General features: G+C 38.1%; 2 protein-coding genes across 6 annotated transcripts in view; both read left to right on the top strand.

Annotated features, from left to right (window-relative positions):
• Nucleotides 1–8,823, top strand: part of zmp:0000001200 (dedicator of cytokinesis protein 9) — a 96,529-nt gene extending 87,706 nt beyond the window's left edge. For all 5 annotated transcript variants that reach the window (XM_053681046.1, XM_053681045.1, XM_053681047.1 and 2 more), the window contains 9 exons: nt 95–201; nt 651–773; nt 1,205–1,318; nt 2,532–2,678; nt 2,778–2,988; nt 4,479–4,669; nt 4,776–4,876; nt 4,999–5,137; nt 7,768–8,823. In XM_053681046.1, coding sequence (XP_053537021.1) covers nt 95–201; nt 651–773; nt 1,205–1,318; nt 2,532–2,678; nt 2,778–2,988; nt 4,479–4,669; nt 4,776–4,876; nt 4,999–5,137; nt 7,768–7,893 — 1,259 coding nt within the window. In that variant the 3' untranslated portion in view covers nt 7,894–8,823. The remainder of the gene's footprint in view (nt 1–94; nt 202–650; nt 774–1,204; nt 1,319–2,531; nt 2,679–2,777; nt 2,989–4,478; nt 4,670–4,775; nt 4,877–4,998; nt 5,138–7,767) is intronic.
• A 1,083-nt stretch (nt 8,824–9,906) lies between these two features.
• slc15a1a (solute carrier family 15 member 1a) lies at nt 9,907–20,951 on the top strand. Its single transcript, XM_017469659.3, has 23 exons — nt 9,907–10,018; nt 10,112–10,146; nt 11,124–11,211; nt 11,506–11,647; nt 11,779–11,898; nt 12,001–12,100; nt 12,225–12,315; nt 12,408–12,491; nt 13,211–13,293; nt 13,456–13,542; nt 14,312–14,401; nt 15,116–15,160; nt 15,325–15,357; nt 15,458–15,546; nt 16,697–16,778; nt 16,951–17,070; nt 17,687–17,830; nt 17,923–17,969; nt 18,200–18,295; nt 18,399–18,510; nt 20,002–20,136; nt 20,446–20,553; nt 20,701–20,951. The coding sequence occupies exons 1-23, from the start codon at nt 10,012–10,014 to the stop codon at nt 20,929–20,931; spliced, it is 2,169 nt and encodes a 722-aa protein (XP_017325148.1). The 5' UTR covers nt 9,907–10,011; the 3' UTR covers nt 20,932–20,951.
• Nucleotides 20,952–22,340: the final 1,389 nt, after the last annotated feature.

Raw genomic sequence — 22,340 nt, 5'->3', positions numbered from 1 at the left:
AGACTGTACCAGTAGTGATGCACAGTAGTATATTATCAATAATACAAATTTACTGTATTATTTATCATCTATCTTCATATCTGTATCTACATAGGCATGTTTAAACAGGGCTGCTCTGCATTTCGAGTGGTCACGCCCAACATTGACGAGGAGGCATCTATGATGGAAGATGTAGGCATGCAGGACGTGCACTTCAATGAGGTCTGAACCTGTCACTCATATGACGATATCTAAACTCTCCAAGAGCTAATGACGGCAATAGTGCTCATTAACCATTCAAGTGTTCTCTCATTGCTCACACATAAGGGGCAGTATTCAATAGCTTGTTTATAGTGTTCTCGTGTACATTAGTCACACAGATAAGGCTACATAAAAGCAAGTAAGAGATTGTGGCTACACTAACGTATCTGTACTTACTTTATCTCAGCATTTTATCACCAAGGGTTGGTATCATATCGCAGCGTTTGCACTTTGTGGTTTTATCTTAAATCGGTCTAAGAGAGTTAACTGGGACATCAACTCAATATATGCAATAAATCAACAAATATATGTAACAGCATCCTTAATGCAGTTTGTCACTGTTTACATTCAGAAATCTGTTGCCTTTTCACATATAAATGTTTGTTTTTGCTTTGTTGCGGGTGTTTTAGGACGTCCTAATGGAGCTTTTAGAGGAGTGTGCCGATGGACTCTGGAAAGCAGAACGATATGAGCTCATCTCTGATATCTACAAGCTCATCATACCTATCTATGAGAAACGCAGAGACTTTGAGGTACTATAACAAATATTTAACAACTGGGGAACGTCATAATTATAAAACTACACGCAATAAGTATGTGCTTCATAGTGTGCAGTCTTTAATTATAATAAGAAAGAAGGTGACTTATGACTTTGTAAGAAATTTGAATTTTGCTAAACTTTCCAAGCGCTGTCTCTGTCCAGGAATAGGGGGGAACACTATGTTGTATCCCTGGGGAGGGAACGTGGTCAGCAGTGGATAGAGATAGGCTTCAGTCTATCTGCTTTAATATTATGCAGCTGATGGTCAGATTAAAATTAAGCAGCGAACCTAATGTGCTTCAGAGTAGGGTTGTGTGAAATAGAAGCGTAAACTAAACCAATATCTGCTCTGAGATAGATCAACATTTCTAGATACATTGTTATGCTATTTGTGAAGATATTAACATGCTTTGGATGTCACAGAAACTGGCTCACCTATATGAGACACTCCACCGTGCATACAGTAAGGTCACTGAGGTGATGCACACAGGAAAGAGGCTCCTGGGAACCTACTTCAGGGTGGCCTTCTTCGGACAGGTAAGGAAATGTCTAGATCACACCAGAAGAGACGTATAGCCTTTATTCAAGTTCAGTTACTGGGTAAATTGTTGCCACCCTTTGTGAAAATATTACATATACAAAAAAAATGCCATGAAGATTTTGAGATTAAACATATGGGAAAGCTGTTTAGTTTTATATTAACCCATTATTTTTTCAAACATAAGTAGTGCGTTTTTCTATAAACGACTGTTAACAACCAGATACGCACAACAGCTGAGGTTTACAGTACTTTTATGGATGTGTGCAATGCAGGACATCACAGGTTGACAGCATGTAATTACAAACAGTAACATCAATGGCAACAATGAGTGTAGTTTTCAAGAATGTCATTTCTATCTCTATCCATATTATTTTAACTCTGATTAAATCTGTAATCTCTCTCTGCTTGTGTCTTAAAGGCAGCGGTAAGTCCTGGTACACATTGGCTGGTTTGAGTTTGCTGTGTCACACTAACATAGTACCCAGTTATCGCTAATTGTTTTTTTTCTTGCTTTGAGAGAAAGACAGATTGCGTCGTTTCATTTTCACACTTCTTCAAGCCTAAGATTCGCTCCGTGAATTAAATTAGCATTTTGCACCAATAGAACACTCTCATTGTAAGAATTTGTTTTAAGGTGAAAGTGTCTTTTTATCTCATGGCTTCTCACTGCTCCAGAGTGCCTGCATGGTAACAGTCTTCACCGCTAACCCATCATGACTGTGTAATGTGTGATTCTGTGTGGATCCTTAGTTTGGAAAGAAGTAAAATAATCCTCAAGGGAGTGTTGTATTGATCGCAGACTTTATACACATTTAATAATAGTAATTTCATAACAAGTAATGGTTTTAGTCATATCACTGCTTTCATTCGTTTGACTGTATGACTGGGCTTGCTAAGATAATAGATGGGAGAGACACAAAATGTATCACATAATGAACACTAGATCTTCATTCAGGTGCTGACTTTTCTGATTGGTCATTGTGGCTGCATTTGTATGCGTTACTGCCTTGATTTCTATGCATAACATCAATTATTCCATTTCATAATCATTGTGCAGTGTAACTAGATGACTAGTGTTCGTCACTGTGTTGTGTGCTCTTGTGTTTTGTTTTGGGGTTTTTGTTTTTTTTTTAAAACTAGTGTAAGATTGTATATCTGGTACTACAGATTATGCCGTCATGTTTCATTTGGTTCTGTTGTTTTTCTCAGGGATTCTTTGAGGATGAAGATGGAAAAGAATACATCTATAAAGAGCCCAAATTTACCCCTCTGTCAGAGATCTCTCAGCGACTCCTTAAACTCTACTCAGAGAAGTTCGGTGCAGAGAATGTCAAAATGATCCAGGACTCAGGAAGGGTGAGGGAGTGTTTCTGAGTAAAATGGAGAGCACTGTAATGACTGCATATGAATTTGTGCTTAGTGTGATCTGTTACCATTGTTTTCTTTCTGGACTAGATTAATCCTAAAGACCTGGATTCCAAGTATGCATATATACAGGTGACTCATGTCACTCCCTTCCTGGAGGAAAAGGAGCTGGTGGAGAGGAAGACTGAATTCGAGAGGAGCCACAACATCCGTCGTTTTGTATTTGAGATGCCCTTCACTGTCTCGGGCAAGAAGCAGGGTGGTATCGAGGAGCAATGCAAACGCAGGACTATTCTCACCAGTATGTAGCTTTTATTCGTTACAGTATGTGAGCGTGTATGAGAGTTTTAGACAGTATAATATCCTCAACATTTTAGATTTCTACCAAACATTTCATAGAGGAACATGAGAGAATATTGGGCAGTATGTTTATCCACTAGTGCTTTACCTTGTAGAAGAGTAAAACCTAGGGGAATTGAAGGTTTTCATTTATTGGAACTGCTGGATTCACGATCTCATTCCCTTGTTTACGTAACATACAGCTGCCAGCTCATTTGGCACATCTATCTCGTAGTGTAACGTGCCTCCTTTGACCTTTAGAACAGCATGAAATTAGCTGGGCATGGATTCTGTATGATGCTAGATACATTGTGCAGGAATCCTGTTCATAACTGTAGGCCAATAAAGCACTTGCTGTCATGTTTCTGGCATGTTCCTGGAACTATTGGGTGTCGATTTGTGACACAGTTCATTATCATGTTAGAAGTGTCTGTCTGATCATGGAAACTGTAGCCATGAAGGAGTATGGACAGCACAAATGTTCAGATACGCCATGCTGTTCACACATTTTTCAGTGGATTTCAGTTCGTCAGACCTTCATCACAAACCTGCAAAGTGCTTAACAAATAGGAGAGCTCCATGGGTGTACACCAAATTGAAATCTTTCCATCTGCCCAGGCAACCTATTTATTTATTTTTTTTAATTTTTAATTTATTTTTATCCTTCTCAACATTTCATTTTTTATGCTACTGTGTATACTGCTGATTTTTTTGGTTCTCTATGCCACTTGAAATGGTTTTCAGCCATTGTAGCCCATTTGAGACAAATGCAATAATTGGTGTGTTCTGAAATGACTTTCTGCACACCCGTTTTTGAAGTCAGCTGTGCTGCATGGCCTATCTTTGGTAGTCTTTTCTGCCCCCCCCCCCCCCCCCCCCTTTTTTTTTTTTTTTTTTCTCAATCCTGCTACGTCACTTACTTTGCTTTCCAACACTCCAGAGAACACTAACATATTCTGAAAATGCAGATTTATACCACACATTAGTCACATGGCAAATGATTTGTTGGAATAAATAATTTGTTTGAAAGTACTTGGTGTGGATAATAAACTGGCAACTCTGTCTATTATGGAATCAGTTGTAAATTATTTCTGAGCTGAGTATTATGTGTGGGCAGGTTATGGGTAGGAAGTGAACTCTGGAAATTCTGGCAGGCATGAGTGGCTTGACTTGAACTATAATAATGTTCCCTGTATAAATACTAATAAGAGAGAGATTAGATTTTGAGTGTGTCAGCTAAACTGTAAGATTTTATATGATCCATCCGTCCCCAAAGTCCAAATCTTATCTGTATGCCCTGATAATCGTGAGTGTCTAACCGACAGCAGAAGAGCCATGACTTACCCAAGCTAATAATACGTCGTTATTTAATTTTACAAATCATATACTATATTCAGATACATCATCCAGATTTCATTCTTTTCCGTGACTTAGTCAGTCTCTCTCCCACAGCCACACACTGTTTCCCATACGTTAAGAAGCGGATAGCGGTGATGTATCAGCACCACACAGACCTGAATCCCATCGAGGTGGCTATTGATGAGATGAGTAAAAAAGTAGCCGAGCTGCGGCAGCTCTGTGCCTCGAGTGAAGTGGATATGATCAAACTACAGCTCAAACTACAGGGAAGCATCAGCGTACAGGTGCACAATCCAGCTACGTTTAAACTACCATCAGTGTGAATATGATGTACAGAAATGTAGACCTTATCACCTGTGACTAGTGCCTAACCTGCTGTCCCTACACTAGGTGAATGCTGGCCCACTGGCCTATGCTAGAGCTTTCCTTGATGATACCACATCTAAGAAATACCCTGATAACAAAGTTAAACAGCTCAAAGAGGTGTTTAGGTAAGTATTTACACACTGTAGGCTATACTATGTGTGAGGTTCCATACTGGAAAAAGTCAGGAAAAACAATTACCTTGAACTGTGGGGGTGCTATAATGTTTTTTGTGTTGTGGTGTATGCAGGCAGTTTGTGGAGGCATGCGGTCATGGGCTGGGCATTAATGAGAGGCTCATCAAAGAGGACCAGCAGGAGTATCATGATGAAATGAAGGCCAACTACAGAGACCTCACCAGGGAACTCTCTGCAATTATGCATGAGACGGTAAGCTATATAAAAACACAAACCCCACACACAGACACTTGCACTGTGTCAGGTGGTTTTACCTAGTCTGTTACACTGAAGATTAAAGTGCACCTATTATGCTTTATAAACTTGCCTGATTTTGTTTGAGAGGTCTCATACAATAGGTTTACATGCATCCTAGGTCAAAAAACACTTTAATTTTCCCATAATTTACATTGCAGTATCACCTCCTTTTCTCGGTGTCACAAATGACTCCTTCAAGGATCCGTTCACTCTAAACTCCTCCTTTCAGAGAGCCTACTCTGCTCTGATTGGTCAGATGTCCCAGTCTGTTGTGATTGGTCTACCGCTTACAGTGCGTTTCGGAAAGGAAACACCCACTACCGTATCTGAATTTCAGCTTAGTAATAATGTCGGTTTTACCTTATCAATTTGAGCCCAAGTCCGATATTGATACATCGGAAGATCAACCGGAACCACCATCACAAGCACGACAAGAACAGGACGTTTAACTGGTAAGTTTATTTGTAGTTTGGCAATAACGTCAGTTAGCAGAGGCTAACAGCTAACAGGCTAACAGCTGTGTTAGCTAACACAAAAAAACGCATTTGGAACACTCAGTAGAAAATATATACATAAATAATTAATCATACTTACAGGTTGTGATCCCGACGCACAAGATGGTCCAAATAAAGTGGGTACAGCCCCATGTTTAATGAATAATCATTTATCAAATCCCATGTTGACTTCAGCTAGATTCGAGAAGCAGTCGTCAGTGAAATGAACACAAACGAAAGTCGGTGGTATCGTTTTAAAATGAACTCTAACCACTGACACTTTACATCCTCATCCTTTGGGAGTCCTTACAAAGTGGTTTGGCCTTTGCAGTGCAGAAAACAGCGTCTTCTAGACACGAACATAACTCTTTCATGACTCAACCTCAGCTGTAGTTGTAGGGCGAGTCAAAATACACGTTGTTCGCATGCAGCCGGTGAAGACCAGAAGCGGGGATTTTTGTTACAAACCTATGTAAGTTAGTACAGGAAGTAAAGTCTGGAATTACTGACAACTCGTTTCAGCTGTTCAGAATCTGTCCTTTTTTTTGGGAGTCAATAATTCCATTTGTCGTGCACTTTGTTTTTTTTAAACTTTGTAGACTTTTTACATTCACGAACAGCTCTATAACACACTACATGAAAGGTAATATCTGAAAAAGCATAATAGGTGCACTTTAAGTAAAATAAATAGATAATAAATATTTAAAAAAAATAGGTGAGAAAGATAAGCATTTAAACAGAAATATATTAAAATTACCAAGGGTGCCAATATTAGTGGAGGACACTATATATAAATGATTAATATTACTTGTGGGTCAAAGATGAGACATGGCTTTTTTTGCATCCCATAATAGTTTATTAATATGCATGCTTGCTATATGATATTATTCCACTTTTACTTTTCTGTTTGCTATTAAAGGTGTTGCTGGTTTAGAAGAAAAAAAAAAATCACAAGTAAGAACGTTCTAAAATGCAGAATTTTACAACCGTTAGTTCCGGTCCATTCATTTGGACAGGCAGTGTTGTGTACTGATATATAGTATAACAGCACTGGAACATTTCTCTGTATCATACTTGTCTCTGTTTGCTACATAAAATTCCAATTCTAGCAATAGTTCATTAAATTGAGACCCTTAGGCCACTTACTACAGTCAGCCTGTGTGTTGCATCACAACACTCTATCCAGATGTGGCTTCTTTGGGAACTGTTTGTTGGCCGAGTTAACAAAATATTTGTCTGAACATGAAGGTACATACAGGTTTTAGAGCAACATATGCTTCCATCCAGATTCCATCCCATCTTTACTTCTGAGAGACTCTGCCTGTCTAAGATACTCTTTTTATACCCAATCATGTTACTCACCTGTTGCTAATTAACCTAATTAGTTGTGAAATGTTCCTCCAGCTGTTTCTTTGTAGTAACACTTACATTTCCAGCCTTTGGTTGCCCCCGTCCCAACTTTTTTGAGACGTGTTGTGGCCATCAAATTCAAAATCACCGTATTATGGTACATTTCCTCAGTTTAAACATTTGATATGTTTTCGATGTTCTGTTGTGAATAACATGGGTTTCTGAGATTTGCAAATCATTGCATGCTGTTTTTATTTACATTTATTTACGTTTTACACAGCGTCCCAACTTTTTTGGAATTGCGTCGTATTTATGGTTTCTTAAAATTTAGGTGTCAAATTATATTACAGGCAGAACATGATTTTTCGTGTTTCTTGTAATATGCAAGCAGTCAGTCACAGTCACAGTAACCTCCAAGTGGTTTTCCCAGACCACCTCACATTCCTTTTTCTGTATTTTGGAAGCCCTCATCTTTGACCTGTAAACCAATAATGTGACCATATCTAACATTATCTTCTCTCTTTTTCTCCTCTGCTTACATGACCAGTTTGGATGGTAACTCATCTGAATTTCATATTCTGTATTACAGCAGATTCTTAAATTCTGATTTCTTATTAAGACAATACTCTCTCTCTCTCTCTCTCTCTCTCTCTCTCTCTCTTCTCCCTCCCCCCCCTCCCTCTCCCTCTCTCTCTTCTCCCCCCCCCCCCCCCCCCCCCCCCCCCCCCTCTCTCTCTGTAGATCTCTCCTGTGGAGGACGTCATGAAGAGTCCCCTGCCTGACTCCCTTCACATCTTCAATGCCATCAGTGGCACTCCCACTGCAGCCAGCATCCAGGGCATGCCCACCTCCTCTTCTGTGGTCTGAGCTTCACCCTGCACTCAGCTTAGCCCTGCAACCTTTTACATTTGGTGCATGACTGCGTTCACACACAACTCTTAACAGCAAGATGTCGTCCCGTCCCCCCCCCAATTTGTTTCTCCATTTCTCTATCCTTAAAACCCAGAGGAGAATCTCTGTTTCATGAGTGTCCCTAATAGTGACCATGGAATAGAGGATAGCGTAGCAGTATGTGACCTATTAGCTTGGTTTACGTAAACATATATTTTTAAGGATTTTTTTTTTATTTAGTTTCTATCCCATTCTGACTGGGAATCTGAGTTACTGTTTCCTGTGGAGACTTTTTACGTGTTATTTACCCATCATCTGCCAAGTGTTTTTTTTTTTTTTTTTTTTTTTTTTTTTTTTTTAAATCATCATTACTGATTTGTTTCTTGCTCCTTGTTTGCTATTTCTAACTTAAAACTCCATAGTAATACCATATGTACAGAATTTCAGTTTCAGACGTCTTACAGATGGTCTGCTTGGCCGCTTTGTTTTGAATTTAGTTTTGCTTTTCTCTGTTTTAAATGAGAAGAAAAATATGTGATGGAATACACAAACCTAAGCATCAAACACAGACACGAATCACTTTAATGTCTCAGATGGAGATATTTTTAAAGCCATGATATTATGTGTATAAATATCTGAACAGAGTGCAATATGAAGCAAGCGGAGCTCTTGCTGTGTTTGATACACTGTAAGCATGGTGTTATTACTTCTTGCCAAAGAGTTGAGGAGAGGAGCCACTGAAGGAGCAGACACATTTACCACATTAGTGTTCCTTTAAATGTTTATCAAATGCTTTTTTATATTCACAATGGTGATTTTTTTTTCAATCTCTATTTAATAGAAAGTCACTGTTCTACTGTATGAAAACTGTTCCTGTTTGAAATAAATGTCACTATTTTAACATTGTTTCCTTGTATGTTGTTTAACATTTTAAATATTCATACAATTTGGCACCTAAATCATTTTAGCTGCTGCTTAACAAGTCCTTAAAATATTATAATTAAATTTGAGCATTGCTTTGTTTAGAAGGTCAAGGGTTCAAGTCCAAGCACTACCAAGCTGCCACTGTTGAGCCCTTGAGCGAGGCCCTTAACCCTCTCTGCTCCAGGGGCGCTGTATCACGGCTGACCCTGCGCTCTGACCCCAGCTTCCTACCAAGCTGGATATGCGAAGAAAAAATTTCACTGTGCTGTAATGTACATGTGACCAATAAAGGCTGCTTCTTCTGCTTCTAGATGAACCCTATTCCCCACATAAATAACCACGTGTGTCATTATTATTGTTGGTGGTGGTGTTGATGATGATGATGTCCATGAACAAGTTTATAATTCATCTATATATTATGATCATGGAGATCTACAAGCGTAAATTTTTCAGTCAAGTGCCTTAGTGTGTGAGATTCATATCTTCCTGAACATTGACTCTGAATGTGTTGGTGTTATTACGGTCCTGTTAATTTCCATTAGACGGTATCATTTTACATTGTCTGAGTTCCAACGATATTCTTCCTTCTATTATTGTCCAGTTTTATCCATCCTGCTAACACCCACTGGATAAAAGATACATGGACTTTGATCAACTCTGTTCTATCTTTTGAATTTTTCTAATAAATTCACCAAAATCCAGTAACCCTTCCTAGATCATGTAAACACCATATGAACTTAAACTTATAAACTTGGAAACTACCACCACTACCTCACTGCCCTTCTGCACTACTCTAGTGCTTAAAGTACCTGGCTTTTTCTTTTCAACTGTACATATTGTCGCTGTCTCTTTTTTTTCTTAATCATCCCATGTATTTCGTCTGCTGTATTAATTTGCTTGTTGGAACAAACATTTCTGATTGTTTTTTTCGTTGCTTCGGCCTATTATATTCCATTTTCAAGAAATAAAAAAGGGTCCTAATTAATTTGAACTACTTTTCTCTCTCTCTCACTCCCTCCATCACTCCCTGTGCTTGTATGTTCAGGAAAAAGGGCTAATAAACAGGGCCACAGTCCACTCTAACGAGCAACGTTTCACCTTTACACTGCGAGTTGTGTAGACACACAGGTCTTTTCATCCACTGCCTCTCAGCAGGTAGCACACGCAACCATGACGGGTAAGCTCACGTATCGTCATGTATTGTTATGATCTGTATTTAATGTTTGTAATGCATTTATACTGATGTAGCTCAATCTTATTGATTTGACAGTCAAAGAGAAGAGCGACGATGAGAGACCAAAGAAGGTCAGAACAGTGCTGTCTCTGAAACTATCGAAATGTTGTATTCTAATCCATATTTCTCTCAGCAATACGCCGTAGATCTACTTCTTTATTTTCTTCATTTTTCAATTCATTCATTTTAGAAAACAGTGTTAATGTTGATGGGGCTGTTGTGTTTACTCAGATGCTTAAGAGTTTGACTAGATTAAACCAGTAGATCCCTTATCCCTTATCCCTTATACTGTCTGTATAAACAGATTTAGATTTCTATCAAAAATGATAGCTGTAAACTGCAATAAGGCTAATTTATAGACATACAGTATATTAAGTGCACTTAATTATACCGCACAAAACTTGGAACATCATTTATTACTTTGCTTGCATTACTCACAGATTTCAAGTAATTAGAAAATGAAACATTTATGTTACATAGCTGCAGAGTGCTTGTGTTTACTTACAGAATCCTTGCAGTTAATGCCCTGAAGCAGCTGCTAAATGACACTGTAAATCTGGGTTAAATAATCAAGTTGACTTCACCGTTGGGTTTTACATAGATGAAGTAAATAATCTTATGATCACCATTTGAAGGCACGGTGTACCTTTGGTTCACTAGTGAATGTGGGAGGAAGGGTGTCTCACCTTTAGCAGAGCTTTTAAAGAATCCACAAATATCAGGAACTCCGCTGCCCCCTGCTGGACAACATGTGTTCATTTACTGCACATGTTCCCAGACCTGGTCCTGGAGTAATTGCTGTCCTGTGCATTTTAGTGTTTTAACACACCCACTGAATCTCAGGAAGGGTTGTTACTTAGCTGATTAGGGTTTTGTTTTTTTCAGGTGTGTTAGAGCAGAGAAAACACTCAGCTGTGCAGGTTAGGGGGTACTCCAGGACCAAAGCTGGGAACCTGTGTTTTATAGATTTTCCTTTCATCACATTTTAGCCAGTCTGATATAATATGTCTGTCTCTGTGTGTGTGTGTGTGTGTGTGCGTGCGTGCAGAGCGTGGAATGCTGTGGTTATCCAGTCAGTATATTTTTCATCGTTGTCAACGAGTTTTGTGAGAGGTTCTCCTACTATGGGATGCGTGGTAAGAGAACAGCGAAATGTGTGATGCAGTTATTGGAATAATAATGGCTTTAATAAAATAATAATACTTTCAGTGACCATAAAATCACAATGCAACCGTGAGAAAGAATTTAATTGTTCCGACTTGCACAAAATTGGAGTACAAGAAAGCTGGGGTGGGGTACTGTTTTTTAGTTTTATATCTTGGTCAGTTATATAACAGTTACAGATTACATTTATGACCTTGTGGGAACATTTTGCTTAAGTCTTAATTATGTCAATTGGATAGTCGGACAAACATTTTGTTTCTTCCTAGCGGTGCTGGTGCTGTACTTCAGGTACTTCCTGCGTTGGGATGATGACCTCGCCACCTCCATCTATCACGCTTTTGTGGCCCTGTGCTACTTGACTCCCATACTAGGCGCCATTGTGGCTGACTCATGGCTTGGAAAGTTTAAGTGAGTGCCTGTTTAACCATATTTAGGGCAGGACTTCATTAATAAATAATAATAAAGATGCACCAAGACTGACCAAATAACAACCAGTAGTGAGAGTATTTCCAATCTGTCCTGACAATTTCTTCATGCAGAACCATCATCTACCTGTCCATTGTGTATGCCATCGGCCAGATCGTCATGGCAGTCAGTGCTATTCAAGACATCACCGACACAAACAGAGATGGCACATCAAACAATATGACTGTGCATGTGTGAGTGGCAGCCTTCCCACTGACATGTCTTATAACATCATTTGTAGCACTGCAAGCTGATAATTGCTATTTAGTAACAGTGTGTTTTTGTTCCTGTTGTAGTGCCTTGGCAATGATAGGGCTGGTCCTCATCGCTCTTGGTACAGGTGGCATCAAACCCTGTGTGTCTGCGTTTGGAGGAGATCAGTTTAAGGACCACCAGGTGTGACCATTAATGCACACCTTCTTTTAATACACAAAAAGATTTTGTCTGCACTTATACATTAAGCTGTAATTGTGTGTTTAGTACAGACAAAACTGCTTTCCTTGTTCTCTTGGTTTTGCAGATGAGGCAGAGAAGTACGTTCTTCTCTGTGTTCTACCTGTGTATTAATGCTGGCAGTCTCCTCTCCACTCTCATCACCCCCATACTCCGAGGTATAACATATTCACATCCCAGGTGTAAAAGAATCAATAACAACCTTATTGACCTCATTGTAATTTGTGTGTTTGTGCAAATATGTGCACAGGTCAGGAGTGTGGTATTTACAGTACACAGAAATGCTACCCGCTGGCTTTTGGTGTTCCTGCAGCCCTCATGGTGGTCTCTCTGGGTGAGTTTCTTATTGTGACTGAACAGGCAATTTCACATGTATACATATATGTATATGTATATGTATGTGTGTGTGTGTGTGTGTGTGTGTGTGTGTGTGTGTGTGTGTGTGTGTATATATATATATATATATATGTGTTTGTTTGTGTGTGTGTGTGTGTGTGTATATATGTATATATATATGTATATATATGTGTGTATATATATATATTTATATATATGTATATATATATATGTGTGTGTATACATACATGTGTGTATACACACACACACACACACACACACACACATATATATATATATATGTGTGTGTGTGTGTGTATATATATATGTATGTACATTTATATATGTATGTATGTGTGTATACACACATACATACATATATATGTATATTCACACACACACATATATATACATATTTATGTATGTGTGTATACATACATGTGTGTTTGTGTGTGTGTGTATATATATATACACACACACACACACACACACACACACACACACACACACACACACACACACACACACACACACACACACACACACACATATATATGTTTGGCTTGTATATGGATTAGACTCTTAGAATCTCACTCATGGTGACCTCAGTCTCATTCTGGTCTGGATTAATCAAATGTTGTCCCCAGAGTAGAAGATTGTTGTGTACAGGCAAATCACAAGAAAAGTTAAGGGCATGTGTGTTCTGTATATCTGCAGTTGTGTTCATTGCTGGCAGTGGTATGTATGTTAAAGCCGCACCCAAGGGCAACATTATGCTGGATGTGTCTAAGTGCATTGGGGTAAGTATATTACACTGAGATGTTTCTATTACTTGTATTACTTGTGTTTCTATTACTTCACAGAGAAAAGCTTTAAGAGACAGCTAGCCTCAAAAAATCCTCAAATCTTTCGATTCTTTACCTGAATGTTGCAACAAGTAAGCATCTGTGTTCTCTTCCTAGTTTGCTGTTAAGAACCGTTTCAATCACAGGAGCAGTAAATACCCAAAGAGAGAGCACTGGCTGGACTGGGCTGATGAGAAATATGATGTAAGTTCACCCTCTTCTTCTCTTTTGTTTCTATATGTATTTCATTCTCCCACTTATCAATGCAACACTTCATATGCCTTATTATACTACAGCGCTGTTGATTTCTCGATTCTGATTAGCAAAATTTATATTAATGCATTCGTTCTAAAGCATCTAATAATGTCTTTTCTATAGTATACATTGCATTTTACATATACATTTTATACAGGAACTTGAATGGCAGATGCTCCACATAAACAGAGCAAAAACAAAAAAAATCTGTGTGTATCATTGATATTATGACTCTTTCTGTGAGGAGACAACTACTTAGCAATTTTGGAAGATGTCTCTAGTATTAGCATGTTAACAGTCAGTGGTCTAGCTGTAACTTTGTGTTTTCTGACACAGGAAAGTCTTCAGGACAGAGGGCTTTGCAGTCACAGGCTAGAATAACTGATTAGAGCTGTTAGTGAGAACAGGAACTAACCTGGTTCATGGACATTTTACAACATTAAATGTAACTATCAACTGTTAGATAGTATGACATATTGTTCATTAATTAATAAAGAAAATGTGATTGTTGGCAAATTGCTGTGGTAAAGAACAAGTAAAATACTTCAGGACATGGTGTTATAGGAAAATAATTCGACTTCATGGTGGTTACAACCTTCTACATGACACCAACTTGTCACTGCATGTCCTTTTATTTTGTTCCTTACTTATAAAACACTTGTATAGTTACTACTCCTTCATATACCTGCAACATTGTACTCTGTCTTGTTCGCTACAGAAACTCCTCATTGCTCAGATTAAGATGGTGCTCAAAGTGCTGTTCCTCTACATCCCTCTCCCAATGTTCTGGACTCTATTTGACCAAAAGGTAACATTAACACCTTACTGACATTTACTTAGATCTTAAATATACTTAAAGCTGGTTTTGAAGTATTTATTTGAGATTTTTTTTTGGACTATATATCAAAAGAAACATCTACTTTCTACTCACTACATCACTATGTATGTAAGATCATAAGATAACATCTAAATTCCTAACAAATATTAAATTTAACAGCAAGAATGAGCCCCCTATACCAATCAATGCAATCTGTTTGCTACATATATTTTGTATTTATTGAAGCAGTTTGTATTTTGACACCTAGCTACTGGCATTCAGCTAGTTTGTACTGTCAGAGTTATTATAATGCTAGCTAATATTTAAGAGATTAGTAATAAAAACTCTCGGTAGTTAGCCTTATAATTTTTTTTTTCCCTTGGTGAATGAGTCACTGATTCACCACCAGTAACTTAATCAGTGTGTGATTTGAGGCTTTTTCTTTTGTGAATCTTTATTGTACTTTACTTTAAGTGAATCTAAGTGTTGATACTTTTCTATTTTATGTCGAGTGAAGAATTTGAGACTGTACTTCAACTTTTACAAGAATATTTTCTTGGATGAGTAATTGCAGTTTTACCTCAGTAGAGAGTTTGGGTACTTTTACCACTTCGGGCCATGATGATTTGTGTATTAAACAGCTGATTCTCTATAATGTAGTACTGAAAAGCCCTCAGAAAAGAAGTATTGTGATTTGGTCTACAGGGCTCCCGTTGGACCCTCCAAGCCACCACCATGGATGGGACCTTTGTGAGTTGTTTAACTAAATACTCTAAATTCAGTATATTCAGAGTATTGAATGGAACTGAATTATAAAATATAGGAGCTTGCTCTTTCATTGATTTATATTCCTTACTACTTTTAATAGCATCTAATGATGCTGTTTTATTGTTATTGTTTTTTTGTTCCTACAGGGATCACTGGTTCTGCAGCCGGATCAGATGCAGGTGAGTGATGATTTCTGTATCAGACATGAACACAGTATAACTGAGCTGAATGAATTTTCACATCAGGTTACATTGTTGAGCATTTCTTTGGCTTGTGCAGACAGTGAACCCCATTTTGATTCTCACCCTGGTGCCCATCATGGACAGAATAGTGTATCCTCTCATCAGAAAGTGTGGCTTCAAGTTCACGTAAGAGTCTCTTCTTCAAACTTGAAAATAGTGTTTAACTCCAGGAACCATTTGTTTTACACTGATTGCAGACCAAAATTGTGAATGCAAAATATGATTTTTTTAAATTAATTTTTTTCAAGTAAATAAAATGTACTTATGGGTGGGATGGTGATGCATTGGGTAGCATTCCTGCTTCACAGCTCCAGGCTTCCTGGTTCAAGCTTGGGTTGCTGTCAGTTTTCAAAAATTACGTAGGATTCTTTCGGATTCTCTGATTTCTTCCCACCTCCCAAAAAAAATGTCAGTAGGTGGATTGGTGACCCTAATTACCCTTAGGTGTGTTAGAGTGTGTGTGCATGGTGCCCTGCAATGTACAGGCGCCCAATCCAGTGTGTATTTCCACCTAACACCCAGTGTTTCTCAGATAGCCTCCGGCTCCACCACAACCGTTATAAGGATAAAGTCTTTATTGAATATGAAAGAATTAATAAATGAATTTAACTCAAAAGTCTCATTTAGATCCTAGTGTTCTTTAGTTGAAATCATTAAGGTTTTAGTTTCTTAACCAAATAATTTCCTTTCTTAAAATATTCTAAGCATTTCATTTATAATTATGTTACTGTACAGTTACTATAATGTACAATTCAAAAAAAGTTTTTACTATAGTTAATGGATAATGGTTTCCTTTTTGGAATGGAAATCTTCTGTTGTAGCATTGTACACAGAACTTTTAAGGGTTCTCCTGAGAGACAAACCAAAGGAGTCTTAGGAGTGTATTATGTTATTGTATGTATTATATTATAGGGTATTATATGTATGGCTTTTCAGTCTTTGTTAACAGCTAAAGTTAACATTAACTTTTTTTTTTTTTTTTTTAACCAATTATTTAGAAACTCTTAATTTAACACATTGGTTCGATTAATTTAGACTTCAGGAGAATCTGAGGGTGCATGCCAGAGGTAGTTTTGACAAATGTATAATATAAGGAAAAAATAAATTAAGAATCAGGCATACATTATTGTTGCAGTTCATTTACTCAAACCCTTTTGTTCTATGAACATAAACACATTCTAAGGAGAAGAAATAAAAAATTTCAGGTTCTTTGACAAAGTTACTGTTGCTTCTGAGCTTTTGGCCTGCAGTGTAAATGTTTGAACTTTCCCCACAGCCCTTTGAAGAGAATGACTGTTGGGATGTTTTTGGCTGCCATGGCTTTTGTGTCTGCAGCTCTGGTCCAGATTCAGATCGATGTGAGTGTTAAACTGACAGTCATTTAGATTCACATCACATCAGCAAAGAACACACTGAGATACTGCAACCTATATAGGATGTTCAGAAAATGAAAACCCTTACAGTTTGTTTTAATATTCCTAAACCATGCTTATTTAGTTTCCATATACTGATGTAGATTTTTATATTCAGAAAACACTGCCAGTTTTCCCATCCTCTACACAAACTCAGCTGAAGGTAGTGAACATGGGAAGTGCTCAGCTCCAAGTCAACATCCCCCCCGATACAACTGTTCAGCTCGGATCCCTGAAGGTACAACACACACACACATTCACACCTCTCTCTCTCTCTCTCTCTCTCTCTCTCTCTCTCTCTCTCTCTCTTTCTTTCCATCACATCCATATGTGCCCATTCCAAAACCATGGTCATTGCAGAATTAGTCCCCCTTATGTTATAATAGCCTCCACTCTCCTGGTAAGGCTTTCCATTCGATTTTGGAGCATGGCTGTGGGGATTTGCCAATTCAGTGAGGTCAGCCAGTGATGTCGAGAGAGGAGGCCTTGTGCAAAGTTAGCGTTCTAATTCATCCCAAAGGTATTCAGTGGGGTTGAGGTCAGGGCTCGGGCCACTTGAGTTCTTCCGCTCCAACCATAGCAAACCATGTCTTTATGGACTTCACTTTGTACGCAGGGACATTGTCATGATGTAACAGGTTTGGGCCCCTTAGTTCCAGTGAAGAGAGATCTTAATACTACAGCATACAAAGCCATCCTATACCATTGTGTGCTTCTTCATGTTCTTCATGTGCAACTTCATGGAAATAGTTTGTAGAAGACCCATATATGAGTTTGATGATGGGGTGTCCACATACTTTTGGCCAGATAGTGAATAATACAGACTGGCAGCCTTCTCTTTATGTTCACTACAGGCCAGTAAGGACTACATGACCTTTGACAGTCCAAACATTACAGTTTCGTTGAACACAAATCCTGTGATCAATAAAGCCTTCACCCTGAGTTTGGGACAGCGTCATACCCTCATTATCCCCTCTGATCCTAATGCCATGTATCTGGTAAGAATTAAGTCATTCTTTTCGTTTCATTTATGAGACTCTCTAATTTAATTCTAAATTTAAATGAAGTGACACAATCTCTGCTTGCTCAGACAGAAGATTTAACCGCCAAACCAGAGCAAGGCAATAATGCAGTCAGGTCAGTGAAGTCTTAAATTACTTCGTTATTCATACCTTCTAGCTATCTATAGGATCCCCTTTTGTTTATTACATATAATGTATAGACAATTATTAAACAAAAAAATAGATAGCTTATTGTCATAGTGTCCTATGCTATTTTTGTTACTGTGTTCTGTACATGTGGGAAATAACCATTAAAATCTACAAAAATCTAATGATTAACTGCTGCTTCTTTTTACTTTTCAACAGATTTGTAAATGGTATGAGTACAGCATTGAATGTTTCAAACATTGCACTCATCGAACCATCAGCTGTTTCAAACAACACACTGGTTTCACAGGGGTCGTAAGTTCACCTATTCAATTATGTCTGATGTTGGAAAATCTATATGAGAAATATTGTTGTTATCAGGACTGGAAATCTCATGCTGTGTATTTTCTTCCATCAGTCGGAAGTTTACCATCACTGACGGTATGAATTCGTGTCAGTTCTCAACACAGTTTGGATTTGGAGGAGCGTACACCTTCCTTATCCCCAGCACACTGATCTGGAATGAAAATGTGTGTAATCAAGTTTGTAATTCTTAAATGACTCTGAAATGTACACCCTGTGCTTGACTCATGGATATAGGAGTTTTCACCCTTGGTCCATTTTTAGCAGTGGTCTCAGATCAATGACTCAGCATTTTTTTTTTGCACATGTGAACGCAGTAAATAAACTCAGACCCCAGCTCACAAACAACCCATAAGCAGTTTACATGATTGATAGAGACAGCCAATCATGTGCCAGCAGTGCAATGCATAAAATCATGCAGATACAGATGAAGACCTTAATGTTAATGTTCACATCAACCATCAAAATGGGGGACAATATGAACTTTGTGACTTTAACCATAGCATTGTTTTTGGTGCCAGACAAATATTGGTTCAAATATTGGTTGAAAAAAAACCCCTGCTGATCTCCTGGGATTTTCACAGACAACAGTTTATAGAGTTTACAAAGAATGGTACAAAAAAACATCCAGTGAGCAGCAGCTCTGTGGCCAGAAATATCTGGTTGATAAGAGAGATCAGAGGAGAATGTCTAGACAGATTCTAGCTAACAGGATGGCTGTAGTAACACAAATAATTACTTTTTACAACTGTGGTGTGCAGAAAAGCATCTGAGACTGCACATTATGCTGAACCTTGGGCTACAACACTAGAAGAACACATCATGTTCCACTCCTGGCAGCCAAGAACAGGGGTCTACAGGGATCTACAGTGGGGACAAGTTCACTGAAACTGGACAGTTGAAGATTGGCAACATTTTCCCTCAACTGTCTTCAACCGTTCAGTTTTGTTGAACCTGTGCTCACTGTAGCCTCAGATTCCACATCAAGGTTCATGTTGTGCATTCTGCGATGCTTTTCTGCTCACCGTTTTTGTAAATAGTGGTTATCAGAGGTACTGTAGACTTCTTCTGACCTCTCACAAGGATTTCTGATAATTGCATAAATGAGCAAGTATACAGGTCTTCCTATTAAAATGACCAGAATGTGTATAAAGTGTGTGCATGTATTTTAGCTATGCCAACCGCTTACATGAGAGGCACAAATAGGTCTAAGAAACACAAGTTAGTTTTAGTGGTTCTGCAAAAAAATTCTTTCTCCTCTTCGATTTCCTTTTCTCCAGACATTTCTGGTATTTCACTATAGTTCACAGCCCAATTATACAGCTGGGGTGTGAGTTCTAAAAAGGCTGTGGTGTGAACAAGTGGTCTGATGCTAAAATGTGCAGAAAGAAAATGTGAAGCACTAGGGTCACTTTTGCCTAGATGCCATTCATGGCCACTTCAATAGGACTGAGAAAAATAACTATGAAAACCCCAATGTTTTTCTATATAGTAACAAATGAACGTATTTTGGATGGAACAAGTTAACATAAAGTGATCTAACTACTTAATAACATCAAATGTATGTGTCATATTAAAATGAATATGAAACTAACATAACTTGCACCATGTTACCAAATTTGTGTAAACTAACGGGTGTATCTTTGGTCTGTATGTAGTGTGGTAATGTAGTGACAGTGGAAGATATTCAGCCCAATACTGTGCACATGGCCCTTCAGATCCCTCAGTATTTCCTCATCACTGCAGGAGAAGTGGTGTTCTCTGTCACCGGCCTGGAATTCTCATACTCACAGGTTCAATAGCAGATCACTCAAAACTCATTGCACTTTTTTTCAGTTTAATAATAGTCTGGCTAAATTAATGTCTTCACAACAAGATATAGGTGTGTAAATAAAACCTGTTCAAATGAGGTTCGAATTAAAAACGTTGGCATCAGTATGTAAATATCCAGAACACATATTCTAAGAATATCAGAGAAAAATTCAATTCAATTTGATTTGTGTAGTGCTTATAAACAGCCATTTTCACAAAGTAATATTAGAGAGATCTGGATGTAAAAAACGTTATCCAGTATAAGCTGAATGATTTCCCTTGCTCTACAGGCCCCCAGCAACATGAAGGCAGTACTGCAGGCCGGCTGGCTCTTAACTGTGGCTGTGGGAAACATCATTGTGCTGATTGTGGCCGAGCTGGCAAAGCTACCAGACAAGGTATTGTATCCAGTAAAATAAATACTGTAATGTTTAAATTACAACTATGTAATATTTCATGTAACATTGCTGCAAGTTCTTATTTATCTTATTTATCACCTTTAAGACCATTTATTTAACACTGTGTTTTGTGTGTTGCTTTTACAGTGGGCAGAGTATGTGCTGTTTGCTTCTCTGTTAGTGGCAGTGTGTATAATCTTTTCAATAATGGCTTATTTCTACACCTACATCGACCCTGCTGCGATTGAGGCCAAGTTCAAGCAAAACAATGAGCAGGAACCAGATGAGAAAGAAGCAAAAGAAAGTAACGCTTTAGAGATGGAAACACATAAGACATTGCAAAGCCAAGAAAATGAAATCAATTTGACTAAAATCTGATTAAACTATGATTTACTCCACCATGTACCATCCAATGACTAAATTATCTTAACAGATCATTTCTGATATCTTTAAAGATGTACCAGTGTGCTTACAGACATTGTGAGTGCCAGAAATAAATGTCATGTGTATAGATTCAAAATAAAAAGTTTATAGATAGACCTGCTCTAAATGAACAACCAAAATGAAAGTATGGTGAACTGTGAAACAATATTATTATTATAAATATAGACTAATGTATTTTATAAATATATGTGTACATATACCAATTTGTTAAACTGTAGAAAAACCTCATTTGCAGGTGAAAATATCTATATCAAAATTACCTTCAAATTAAATTTAAGTTCAGAACCTGCTTAATGAATCTCTGGAAGACCAACAATAAATTTGTCCCATTTACAGAAATGCATAAATGAGCCTCTAATCAATTTTCATGGATAAACTTGTAGGAGAAGAAACGGCATACTAATACTGGGTAAAACTCTCCATTTCCTGTTATTCATGCTGCAAATCCACATATCTACCACATCCAAAGAGTGCGGTAGTTCAATTCAATTCAATTCTATTTTATTTGTATAGCGCTTTTTACAATAGACATTGTCTCAAAGCAGCTTTACAGAAATATCAACATGGTATACAGATATTAAAGGTGCGAATTTAGTGGATTCAGATCTGCTGACTAGGGAGGCCATTAAGGTATGCTAAACTCACAGTCATGTTCATGGCCCCATGTGTGCCAAGAAAACTTTTTCCACACTATTGCCACCACTAGCAGGTTGAGTCTGTGGATTATGACTGTATCGTCTGCATGTTGCAGCAGAAATCTAGATTTCTTGAGACCAGGCTACATTTTTCCAATCTTCAACTATCTAGGTTTGGTTGAACCTGTGCCCACTGTAGTCTCGGATTCTGTTTTTGCCACACAGGAGTAGAACCCGATGTGGTCTTCTGCTGTTGTAGCCCAGCTGCCTCAAGGTTCAACGTATTGTGTGTTCTCGGATGCTCTTTTGCTCACCATGGTTGTTAAGAGTGGTTATTTGGGTTACTGTAGTGATCCGGTCACCTCGAACCTGTGTGGCCATGCTCCTCTGATCTCTCTTACACATATAATTGTGCATAAACTTTAGAAATGGTTGTGCATGAGATCATACACATTGAGATCACATTTTTCCCCCATACTGATGTTTGATGTGAATATTAACTGAGGCTCTTGACCTGTATCTGCACGATTGCATCCACTGCGCTGCTGCCACGTGATTGGCTGAGCAGGTGTACAGGTGCTCCTAATAAAATGGCCAATGAGTGTATATATTGTACATTTGACTAACTGGATGCTAATGTACTGTAGCCTGAAGAGTAGACAGGCTAAAACTGTACTATTAGCAAAAGCTCATCAAATGTGTGTCAAA

The sequence above is a fragment of the Ictalurus punctatus genome, chromosome 6 (genome assembly GCF_001660625.3).
Source record: "Ictalurus punctatus breed USDA103 chromosome 6, Coco_2.0, whole genome shotgun sequence".
Lineage (NCBI taxonomy): Eukaryota > Metazoa > Chordata > Actinopteri > Siluriformes > Ictaluridae > Ictalurus > Ictalurus punctatus.
This window is presented reverse-complemented; position numbering and strand designations above follow the sequence as displayed.